Source organism: Hyaena hyaena, unplaced genomic scaffold (genome assembly GCF_003009895.1).
Source record: "Hyaena hyaena isolate Hyena2069 unplaced genomic scaffold, ASM300989v1 scaffold_634, whole genome shotgun sequence".
Taxonomy (NCBI): domain Eukaryota; kingdom Metazoa; phylum Chordata; class Mammalia; order Carnivora; family Hyaenidae; genus Hyaena; species Hyaena hyaena.
In genome coordinates, this window is record NW_024081267.1 from 550,618 (window position 1) to 563,280 (window position 12,663).

The 12,663-nt window shown below is 39.6% G+C and overlaps 2 protein-coding genes across 3 annotated transcripts in view; one reads left to right on the forward strand and one right to left on the reverse strand.

Moving 5' to 3' along the window:
* The window catches only part of LOC120219629 (centromere protein P), a 235,405-nt gene that overhangs the window by 146,578 nt on the left and 76,164 nt on the right, over positions 1-12,663 (forward strand). The gene's annotated exons all lie outside the window — the stretch shown is intronic.
* The window catches only part of ECM2 (extracellular matrix protein 2), a 34,752-nt gene continuing 32,916 nt past the window's right edge, over positions 10,828-12,663 (reverse strand). The window contains exon 10 of the mRNA XM_039216459.1: positions 10,828-11,959. Coding sequence (XP_039072390.1) covers positions 11,791-11,959 — 169 coding nt within the window. The 3' untranslated portion in view covers positions 10,828-11,790. The remainder of the gene's footprint in view (positions 11,960-12,663) is intronic.

Sequence of the window (12,663 nt, forward strand, 5' to 3'; positions counted from 1 at the left end):
TTACCTACATCTGATCAGACAGATGCAAATTAGGAGATGTTTTTTACAAAACAGCTCTTTAGGGCCCTCCAGGAAGGAGAAGATTGAGACTCTCTCAAGGGCTTATGGGAGACTGAAGGGTCAGTGAGTAAATTCTGATGCACATGCACCGCCTCTCAGGGCATTGTCAGGGCATGCCAACATGTCTGAAAAATGGGAAATCTGAATACGGGCTGTGTGGGAGATAGTACTGGGTCAGTTACGTGGTTTTGGTGATGTGAGCACATGTGACTGTCGTACCACGGTCTTGTCAGGCCTATCTGTGTTCTCAGGAGTCTCCTCCTCAAGTCCCGGTGACAGTGCTGTGACACGTGCAGCTTGCACATGGACGGCCCGGCTAGACAAATGTGGGACACAGGAGTGGGGAAGGGATGAAATGAACGGACAAAATGGCAATTGGTGAATGTAGGTAAAGCCTGTGGAGATCTTCACTGTATCCTTTCAACTTTTCTGTGGCCTTTAAAAATATTGCTAAATAATTGGGGGGGGGGGGGGGGGGAACACATTTTGCCTTAGTTTTAACTGATTTTGTCCTCTAGTGAAATATTTACATGTAAAGTTGTTGTTTTGTTTTGTTTTGTTTTGTAAAGTTTTAATTAAGCTGTTACCTTAGGGTTTATTAACCAGAGGGTGTGAATCCCTAGAGGGGGTGGGGAAGGCTGTATGAATCTCTTGATACATGCAGAGTGTTAGTAGACGAGTGTTTTTCTGCATAGAGGCCCATCTTATTCTCACAGGGGTCCATCCCTCAAGTAATTAAGAACTACTGCCCTAGAATTAGTATTTCAGACATTATAAATTTGGTTAATTGTGAACTTAATTCTCAGCTTACATAAAACAAATCGACCTTTAGCAGATTCCAGCTTCTAAAAAGATTTGCTTCTATCAGTTGATAGTTTAATGTAAGTTTATTTGACCACAGAGACTCTGTTACTTAGAAACACACCATGACATTTCAATAGCATGATGCATTCCTTTTGTGTTCCAAATTAATACGTGTTCAGTGCAATCACATGTTATTTTTAATACAGTCTGCTTTCCCTTGTGTGGATTCACATTCTTCACATTTTGTGTAAAGGAAAAAATATGCTCAACTCTAAGTTTTGATTGTATCCATTTTCATGTAGAGAGAGAAAATGCAACTTCAAAGAAGAAATAGTCATGCCTTTATTTTTCAGTTGTGTAATCACTAAGGTCTATTTACAGAGTTAGAAACATTCACTTCTTTGCAAATAACAGTGTGTGACAGACCAGATTCCAGCGTGGTTTACAGTCTCCACTCTTGCTGTTTGGCATGTGAAGGCAGAGACATGTGAGTAACATGTAAGAGTGTGTTGAAGCATTCAGGCATGTGGGCTCAGACGTGTGCTAACACACGCCTGTCCTGTTGACTGTAGACCCCATTTCCTCTGAAGATCCTCTACAAATGCCTCTGAGTCTGTTGGATCAGGTTCAGTCAGGGCTGATGTTCATAGGTAAATCATGAATTACACTCCAGAAGAACCATCTGCCCAGGGCCTGATGCACCCGGCTGAGGGATGGAAAGGCCAAGGCTTGCACGCAGACTCTTCCTCTGTCCCACTCATGGGTCATCTCTGAGGTCAGAATCTTATCTGCTAGACCGGTTTATTGACCACATACTCTTACAGTTTGGCTGGCTATTGTAAATAGGTTTTCCCCATTTTAGATGTTACAAGTAATCACAGTGAATCACATTTATAAGTCAGACTTCACTCTTTCTTACAATCAGGATTTTTTTTTCAAATCATCTTTCTAAATTACTCCCACATCTGTGATGAGAAGTAATTTGGACTCTGTTGAGTTTAGCATTCACTGTGTGTTTATGGAGACCCTGGCTGAGCACACCCTACGTTGGTGTCTCTCTGCTCTGTACGATGGGTGTGAGCAAAGGCTCCCAGCGTCCCTCTGGAGCCTGGCCCTCTACAGAGCATTTGCTGATCCCTGGCCCAGAGTAGGACGCCCACTCCTTTTCCCATTACATTTCACAATCTAAAGAATCAGTTACCTTGAATAATTAATGTCCGCTGTATTAAGAGGCCAGGCAGCCTTGAGCAAGTCACTGAACCTCCGTGCCTGCTGGTTCCCTGACACCCACCAGTGAAGGAACAGATGCTCTCCTTCTCTGATGTCTACCCTTTGCCTAGCACGCCGTGGATGGCACCTCATTTAACCTTCCCAGCAGCCTTGGGAAGTAGAGGTTGCTACCCACAATTTCATGGGTGAGGAGACTAGAAATCAGAGTCTCAGTAATGGGATCAAGACCACAGCCGTATTAATAAGGATTCCAGGTCAGAATCATAGTACTTGTTCTGGATTTTCGTCTACAAGGAATGGACCCCATGGTTCAGTAGACTTCTGGATTTGCACATCCTGGAGTCATTTTGTATAGTATAGAGCTGGCCAGAAACTTATGACGATTTTCATGGGTACTTTTAATATTTTTAAATTTTAAGTTGACTGAGGATCTGAATTTACATTCAACTGTGGACAGAATAGTTCAGTCATCTTCAGTCTGTAAGTATATTTCCTATGAGGAAACTTTCTGATTTCTAAATAAAGGACAGGCGGAATAGATGTCACAACGGGTTTTAACCGCCCTTTGAGATTTCACTGAAACAGCAGAATTTGAGTAGCTCCTTGTTGTATGTCGGCATTCATGAACCTAGTAATTCATGGTATGTTTAAATGATGGCTTTAGAAAACATAGTCAGTGTTGTTATTATGCAGAACAATCAGTTGGTTACTAAGTATTACCAGTTGTCAAAGCATGACTTGGTTGTTTATAAAATACTCTGTTTTCTCATGTCCATGTCAGAAAATGTTAATAAGATAAATTATTCCTTATTAATTTAGGACCCCATATAAATTTTTATCATTTCAGTTTCTCTCTTTTTCTTTTAAAGTCCTTAAGTTTGGGTGCACCTGGGTGGCTCAGTTGATTGAGTGTCCGACTCTTGAGCTCAGCTCAAGAGACTCAGATCTCTGGGTCATGAGTTCAAGCCCTATGTCGTGTCATTACACTTGGTGTAAAACCTATTTTTTAAAAAAAAGTCCTTGAGTTTTGTAGATTCCTTTCTGTTTTGTTTAGGAGTAGTATTAATATCCACTTTGGAGAGCTCATGAGCTGATCGGTGTAGACCTGGGGTCAGCAGTCAGTTTAGCACCAACTTTCTGCACAGAATGCAGGGATCCAAGAAACGACTTATCTGTCTGTTCTTCAGGTTTTACAGTCTTTGTGGAGAAACACGATGTGCCCTCTGTCCATCTGTGATGCAGCACCCCATATGCAATAAATAATCAGTGCGCACCTGACTCACAATACCACACCTGTCACCAGGGTGGAGGCGTGTGTCCTGAGGGCCAGGTGAGGGGGCACTTGACACAGAGCCTGGCTCCTGGGTGCTCCTTGTCTTGTGCCCCAGAAGCTCTGTGTTGCCAGACGGCACTGCTCAGCTTGGTTGGAGACTGGCCACGGGCGTGGCCCCTTTGCCCCCTCGACATTGGGAGCTGCACCCACTAGGGTTCAGCTCCCCTGCCCTTGTCCTCACACACCCCTCAAAGTTGTCCTTGCCCACAGACTGCTTTCCTTCCCTTCCACCAGTCCTCCTGTCTGAACTCTTGTCATGACCCCCAAATTCACCATATTCTCGTCCAAACCGTCCCTTCTTTGTCAGCCTCTTAGCAGCATCCCTGAGACGTAAGCAGTTCTCTTTGGCTTCCTTCTCTTTGTGTCCTGGACGAGGCGCTCTCAGTCTTCCTGCAGTCACCTGTGCTGGCTGCAGTGCTGGCTCACGTCCCTTTCCAACGCTCACTGCTCCTCATGTAAGTCTCGTCTCCCACCGAGCTTTTCTGACCTACACTCCACTGACTCACATTGTATATCAGGGCCCCTCAAGCCTTATGCTCTTTCTTCCACTGAATTTGGCACCATTTACCTCCTATATTCTACCACAGGCTTTGTTTGTTACCCCTGATCTAAATTTAAATTTCTCAATTCAGGGGCACCTGGGTGGCTCAGTTCTTTGAGCATCCAACTCTTGATCTCAGCCCAAGTCATTATCCCACGGTCATGGGATTGAGCTCCGTGCTGACAGCCTGGAGCCTGCTTGGGATTCTCTCTCTCGTTCTCTCTGCCCGCCACCCCCCCACAATAAATAAACATTTCTTAAAAAGTAAAAATAAATGTGTCAGTTCAGGCAAACCATATTTGCCGACAGTACACAATACTATGCTGAATGCAGTATGTGCGACCAGTAAAGCTTTGGGGTTTTATCCTTTAGCTATATACCCAGTCATCTGTGGCTCAAATTTTCACATACTTACCAAACCTAAAGTTATCTTAAACAAGCATTATGATTCTTAACACTTCTACATGAATTTAAAGGTTTATGGTATATACTATTGAACAGTTAACGTTCTTATGTGCAAGTGGGCTAATCACCCTGACCTCACTTCTCTTGGAGGTGTCCAGGTGGACCAGAGGACACTGTGCAAAGGCAGATTTCAGCTTAGCGCTGTGCGTAGGTTTATTTTTCGTATTTTAATTGAAATATAATTAACATACAGTATTACATTAGTTTTAAATGTACAATGTAATGGTTCAACATTCAATATATTATTCATTGCTCATCACAATCAGTGTACTCTTAATCCTCTTTTCTTATTTCACCCGTCCTCCCCTCTGGCAACCACCAGTTCTTTTGTATTTAAGAGTCTGTTTGTCTCTTTTTTCTTTCTTTCTTTCGCTTCTTAAATTCCATATATGGGTGAAATTGTACGATATTTGTCTGACCTATTTCACCCAGCATTACACCCTGTAGGTCTGTCCATGTTGTTGCAAATGGCTGGATTTCATTCTTTCTTTGGCTGAGTAATACTCCATTGAATACATATAAACCACATCTTCTTTAACCACTTGTCAGTTGATAGACACCTGAGCTGCTTCGGTATTGTGGCTATGTAAGTAATGCTGCAGTAAAGATAGGGGTACATAGATCCTTTCACACTAGTGTTTTCATTTTCTTTGAGTAAATATCCAGTACTGGAATTACTGGATCATATGGTATTTGTTTGTTTGTTTATTTGTCTTGTTTTGGGCACCTCTGTACTGTTTTCCACCAGTGACTGCACCAATTTTCATTCCCACCAATAGTGCTTGGGGGTTGTTTTTCTCTACATCGTCACCAACACTTGCTATTTCTTGTCTTTCTTGATTCTGACCATTCTGACAGGTATGACGTGATGTCTTTTTGTGGTTTTGATTTGCATTTCCCTGATAATTAGTGATGTTGAGCATCTTTTCATGTATTTGTTGGCCATCTATATGTCTTTGAAAAAATAATCTATATTCAGATCCTTTGCCCATTATGATCAGATTTTTTTTTTGGTATTGTGTCTTTTATATATTTTGGATATCAGTTCCTTATCATATATTATCATTTGCAAATATTTTCTGCCATTCAGTAGTTTGCCCTTTTGCTTTGTTGATGGTTTGCTACACTGTGCAAAGGCTTTTTATTTTGGTATAGTCCCAATAGTTTAATTTTGCTTTCGTTTCCCTTGCTAAAGGAGACACATCTAGAAAAATGTTTCTACAGTTGATGTCAAAAAAATTACTGCCTATGTTTTCTTCTGGGAGTTTTACAGTTTCAGGTCTCACATTTAGGTTTTTAATCCATTTTGTATGGAATCTAAGAAAGAAGTCCAGTTTATTTTTTATGTAGCTGCTCAGTTTTCTCAGTACCATTTGTTGAAGAGATTCTCATTTCCCTGTTGTACATTCTTGTCTCGTTTGTTGTTTATTAATCATAGAAGATTGGATTTATTTCTGTGCTCTATATTCTGTTCTGTTGATCAATATGTTTCTTTCTGTGCCAGTACCATACTGTTTTGAGTACTACAGCAGTGTATCTTCAAATCTGGGATTGTAGTACCACCAATTTTGTTCTTTCTCAAGATTTCTTTGACTATACCAGGTCTTTTGCGGTTCCACACAAATTTTAGGATTATTCTAGTTCTTTTTAAAATGCTGTTGATATTTTTATAGAGATTACGTTAAATCCGTAGACTGCTTTAGGTAATATGGACATTTTAACAGTATTAGTTCTTCCAAACCATTGACATGGAATATCCTTCCATTTGTTTGTGTTGACTTCAGTTTCTCTCATTAGTGTTTTATAGTTTTTGGAGTACAAGTTTTTTACCTCCTTGATTAAATTTATTCCTAGATATTTTATTTTTGGTACAATTGTAAATGGGATTGTTTTCTTAATTTCTCTTTCTACTGCTTCATTATTTATGTTTAAGAATGCAACCAATTTTTGTATCTTAATTTTGTATGCTGTGACATTACTGAAGTTGTTTATCAGTTCTAGTAGTTTTGTGGTGGAGTCTTTAGGGTTTTCTATATATAGTTACATGACATCTACAGATAGTGACATTTTTACTTATTCCTTACCAATTTGGATGCCTTTTATTCCTTTTCTTGTCTGATTGCTGTGGCAAGGACTTCCCATACGAAGTTGAATAAAAGTAGTGAGAGTGAACAGCCTTGTCTTATTTCCAACCTTAGAGGGAAAGCTCTCAGTTTTTCCCTGTTGAGTATGATGGTGGCTTTGGATTTTTCATATAAGGCCTTTATTATATTAAGGTATACTCTCTAAACCTATGTTGTTGAGGGTTTTTATCACGAATGAATGTTGTACTTTGTCAAATGCTTTTTTTACATCTGTTGAGAGGATCATATGGTTCTTATCCTTTCTCTTCTTTATGTGACATATCACATTCATTGATTTGAAATATTGAACCACGCTTGCACCCCTGGATTAAATCCCACTTGATCATGGTGAATTATTTAATAATAGTAGGGAACTTTAACACCCCACTGACATCAATGGACAGATCATCCAGACCAAAAATCAACAAAGGAACAGTTGCTTTGAATGACTCATTGGACCAGATGGATCTAGCAGATATATTCAGAACATTCCATCCAAAACCAGTAGAATACACATTCTTTTCAAGCGCACATGGAACATTTTCCAGAATAGACCAATCACAAGAAAAAATCTGGAAAGAACATAAATACATTGGAAGCTAAATAACGTACTGCTAACCAACAAACAATTCAAGCAAGAAATCAAAGAGGAAATTTAAAAATACCTAGAGACCAATGAAAATGAAAACACAAAGGTCCAGAATCTTTGGGATTCAGCAAAAGCTGTTCTAAGAGGGAAGTTTTTAGCAATACAAGCTTACCTCAGGAAGCAAGAAAAATCTCAAATAAACAACCTAACCTTAGACCTAACCTTAGGAGCTAGAAAAGGAACAACAAAGAAAACCCAAAGCCAGAAGAAGGGAGGAAATAATAAAGATTAGAGCAGAAATAAATGGTAAGAAACTAAAAAGCAATTGAATAGATCGATGAAACCGGAAGTTGGTTCTTTGAAAAGGTAAACTAAATTAATAAACCTTTTGGCAGACTCATCAAGAAAAAAGGAGACAGGACTGAAGATCAGAAATGAAGGAGGAGAAATAATAACCAACACCAAAGAAACACAAAGGATTATAAGAGAATATAATGAAAAATTATATGCCAAAAAATTGAACAACCCAGAAGAAATGGATAAAAGCCATATTATCTCCCAAAACTGCATCAGGAAGAAATAGAAAATTTGAACAGACCAATTATTAGTAATCAATAAAGCCAACTATAAATAAAAGTCCAGGACCAGATGGCTTCACAGGGGAGTTCTACCAAACATTTATTTTTAATTCTTTTAAATGTTTATTTTGAGAGAGAGAGAGAGCTGGGGAGGGGCAGAGAGAGGAGAGAAAGAATCCCAAGCAGGCTCCACACCATCATCAAAGAGCCCAGCACGGGGCTTAACCTCACAAACTGCAAGATCAGGACCTGAGCCAAAATCAAGTCAGACGCTTAACTGACTGAGCAACACAGGTGCCCAGCATTTAAAGAAGAGATAATACCTATTCTTCTCAAACTATTCCATAAAAATATAAAAGAGGAAGGAAAGCTTCCACATTCATTCTAGGAGGCCAGTCATACCCTGATGCCAAAACCAGATAAAGACACCACACAAAAAAAGAATGTTTTTCCTTCTTTTTCCATGTTAATGAAAGCAGTCACCTTAAGGAGTAATAAACTTGGACTCTGTGAGGCTGACTCCCGCAGTGGCGTGTGGAGTCATCTGGCAGTGCAAGCCCGTGGAGAGATGGTTGGATCTTGCTCTCCCCTGCAGGCAGCACCCACCACACTAGGTGCCCAGCACCCACTCGGGTGTCCAGACTTCCCACTCGTTGGGCTTCAGTCAGAAGATGCAGAGTAAGTCCAGGCTCACCCGTGTACCCCCAGTGCTTCCTAGTGACACCCACCCACTCTTGCCACGGTGTCCTGACCTGCCTGCTGCCCAGGGAGTCATGGTTGTGGCGGGAATGGAGGATGTGGGCCTGACTGCGCTCCGTCCAGAAGACATATGCTCAGCTGTCTGCCCTCCAGGGTGTTTCATGTCAGAGGTCGGCAGACTTCGGTTGTTGCAGAGCTGCCCAGTGTTGCCACCCCACTGTGCTGGAGCTGCAAAGGAGTCGTCATGCCAGCTAGACTTCCTTGCCCAGCACCCAGGGAATTTGGCTGCTTTTAGGCACCTGCGAAACCTTTCCTCAGGCCAAGGCTCTCCAGCCATGTGTTCTTCAAGTGGAAAGGAGCCGGGCAGAGGGTTAGGGAAGGACCAGAGACTTTGGTGCTTGTTCTTTGTGAATCTTAAAACTTGGTTTGTGATTCAGATAGCGCCTTTCCATTGGTTCTAAGAAAAGGGAGGTGGGAAGGGCAGGGGCAGCTAATCTCTCTGAAGTTAGCAAGGCCACTTTGTCTGAAGGAGAGTCTGTGCACTTCTTCAGGACCCTTCCACCCCAGGGTGTCATGAACCCCTGACAACCCATGCTTGAAAACCACTCATCTGTTCCAGACACATTCTGTCATAATTAAATCAAGTGATCCCAGACAAGCGAAGCGAGTATACACAGTTTAATCATCGGAGATCAAGGTGGGCACCCAGGCATCCTGATTCCTGGTGTAGTTATTTCTTTATAATTCCAGGCTATACGTGTCTTTCACTGTGTCATATCTTTAGTGCTTTTTGTAATAATTTTAAGCCAAATCTCAGAATTAAAAATATAGTTAGCATTCCTTGTGTATATGTGCACACACCATTAATATTTTTAAATCATAGCTACGCCAGTACTTTCTCAGTGTACATATGTGTTAGTAATTACAGCATATTCCTGAAGCCAACCAGAACATCTGTTTGTTTTTAACATTGTATCATGAAGAATGTTTGCCGTAAGGACATTTATCACTCTTTTTTAATGGAATTAAAATTTCTTATCCAGCACATGATAAAATTTCAAGGCTGAACATGTTCATTGCTAGACATATTTTATATTTTAAGTTATAAAATAAAAAATAAAAGTGTGTTCCAACTTGCGAGCAATGCTTCCGTCAGTCGCTCTGATTTTCAGCCTTCCTAGAGAATCTCTTCCTGTCAAGGTGTTCCAGTTGCACAGTGGGCTCTGACTGTGTGCCTGGGCCTTGTGACACTCCAGGGCTGCCAGGCAGGGGGAGGGCAGCGCCCCACTGTGACTCATGGGGCCTGCACTCTCCTGGGCCCAGGCAGAGGGAGCTGAGGACCCCAGCATGCTTCACCACAGCCCCACCCTTTCTGCTGAATTCATTGCACCTTATTTCCCCAACCACACCATGTTCCCAGAGAGTAGAGACCTCTCCAATTCTGTTTATCCCTGTCTGTCTACAACAGCATCTGGAATACAGCTTAAAGTCAGAGTGAGAAATAAGTACAGGAATGGCATAATGTTCATCTGCATTGTCCCAGGGTGCATGCAAATTCTGTTGACTCACCTTGAACTTTGCTCCCTAGACTGCCTTCAACAGCTTATGCCAGTGCATTTATGTTCACACAGCAAGAAGCATTCCCTAAAGGTTCCTGTTAAAGGAATGAATAACTGTATATTCTTATTTTTATCTGTCTCTTCTACTCAACTTGGCCAATTTAAATTAGCAATGCTTCTACTTTCCTAAACTGGTTATAAATCTCAACTTTTTTGTTCCATAAGATTCAGCTTCTGCTCTTAGCCACCTGGCTTAAGCCTCTTCCCTTGGTTCTAACAGTCTTCATCATATTATTCTTGTTCATGTTATAATCTCAAAATCCTAACTAGTATGAGAGGGTACCTAGAAAGAAGGGCTTAGAAATACAATTAGCTTGGGATACCTGGCTGGCAGTAGGTGGGGCCTGTGACTCTTAATCTCAGGGTCATAAGTTTGAGCCCCACATTGGTTGTAGAGATTACTTAAAAATATTTTTTAAGGAAATAAAATAAGCTCAAATAGGATAAATCAAACTCATATCTGAGAAAGTTACTCAGGAAATAGCTTTGGTGAATATGCCTGTTGCTGTCAATTTTATATGAAAGGTTGGTAATAAGTAGTACACTCACCTGCTTACCACACTTCCCAGATGTTTTTCAGAGCTTTTCATGATGGCTCTCTAAGTGCGGCTGGGAGCTCCCCCACATGGCAAGACCGCTACTGAAAGGTTAGGTCACTGAAGTTTGAAAAGTTAGAGTAACCTGAATATGAGCTCCTAGACACAAAGCTGAGAGCAGCAAAAGAAGTCAGCATAGTTTCTGTATGTGTCCTTTATAAATTATTCCAGATATACAGACAGAAGATCATTACATAATAAAAATTTTAATACTATATATGTTTGGTAGGTTCCAGTACATAGTAAATACTAATAGCTTTATGTTAAACTGAACTGAATAAAAGTTCACTTTCAAGCACATTCAAAGAAGGTAGTTGCTAACAGTAACCATTGGACCAAAAATTTTCAAAAATGTATGCCTCAGGTTTATAAGGTTGTCGTTATGGACGGTGAACACATTTTTAAGCAAAGTCCACTACTTTCCATAAAATCTTTTGATCTTGAATAAAGAATAATGAGGATCTTAAAATACTGTTAAATCTTTTAAACTGACACAGAAATTTTCGATTTTGCAGCAAAGTTTCAAAAATAGTATAGAATTCACATATGCCCTTCTTCTAGCTTCCTCTAATGTTAATAGGCAGCATATAACCATACTCCCTCCAGTCCTCACAGCCAGGAAATTAACATGACAGGAGTGTTTTAATTTTATATGTGGGATGAAAAAAGGAACCAAGCAAAGCCAGTCACTAAGCATCATTATACCAATAATTGTAGCATAGGATCTGATAGAAAATTAATATATTACTTTAACAGTAGGATAATAAACAGAACATTAATTTATAAATTCCACCTGTTATTTTTTCCTGCCATACACTTCTTGGTCTTGGACCTTAACATGTAATTTTTAAAGGGACTTAGAGCCTAGCTAAAAGCAATACTCAGGTTTGCTGTAAAGGACATACTTATTTTGCTCCAGATTTCCCCAATCTAATTCAGCAGCAAATAACATCTTCTTGTTCTCTTGAGAAAAGTTGCAGGAGAGGGCTTTTTTCTATAGTGTAAAGCTGAATTCTCACTAAGACTGCTGGAAAACTAAACTCAGTGTGTGTTTTGGTTGTTTCTCTGTGGGTTGGGTCTCACTTATTGATGACAGATACTACTGGGATAAATACAGGAGTACAGTTTGTAAGTGATGAATAAAAACTTGGAATTATGTGATATTTTGTGGTTTAAGAACTATACTTGAATATGATCTTATACATGAAAATGCATAGGATGATATTTCTCTTGTGTTAATATAATTGTTTTCAAGATGAAGATGTTCCAGGGTTGAATCACCATCTTCTTCAGCATTGCAAATTTGTTCTGGAAGAATATTCCTAAGGAAAAATAGATATACAAACCATAAATGGTCCAAGCAGTATTAAGCTTTATATGACTTAGTTAAAGTTTATAATTTTTTTTAAGTTTTGGTGCTTTTTATCTTCAAGGACCGGAGAGTATAACATGGTTGAAGACAGAAAATAAATGAATTTCAGCAAAAACTATAAAGGAACATGAGGGGGAAGGGATAATTTTCTAAATAACTTTTATTAAAAAAATGTGTTAAGGAAACAAGAAAGCAAGTCCATTCAATTGTTTCCAGAATTTGAGTTCTGAATATCAAAAAGGACTGGTGGGAAAATATTAAATTTGAGTGATCAAATGAGTTTCCATTTATTAGTTACATGAGTGTTCATGGTACTTGCAGTCTTGTGTTTTATAGCTCAGCCCACAACTTTAGTCTTTATAGCCACATTTAAAGACATATTGGATCTATTAATACAAGGCTTGGCATTAACCGTCATATCTAATGGATGCCTCTTTATGATCAAAACTATCCTTACATTTTTTATCTCAGACTGGGTTTTTTTTTTTTAAGTTGTTTTATTTTATTTTATTTATTTATTTTTTTGACTTAGCAAAGCTTTTATTTTTTTATTTTTTATTTTTTATTTATTCAGACTGGGTTTTGCTCTTGTTGAAGATACAGAGCGTTTGACAAAAAGAAATATCCTTGGAATGTGGAAGTCCGGCCAACTGT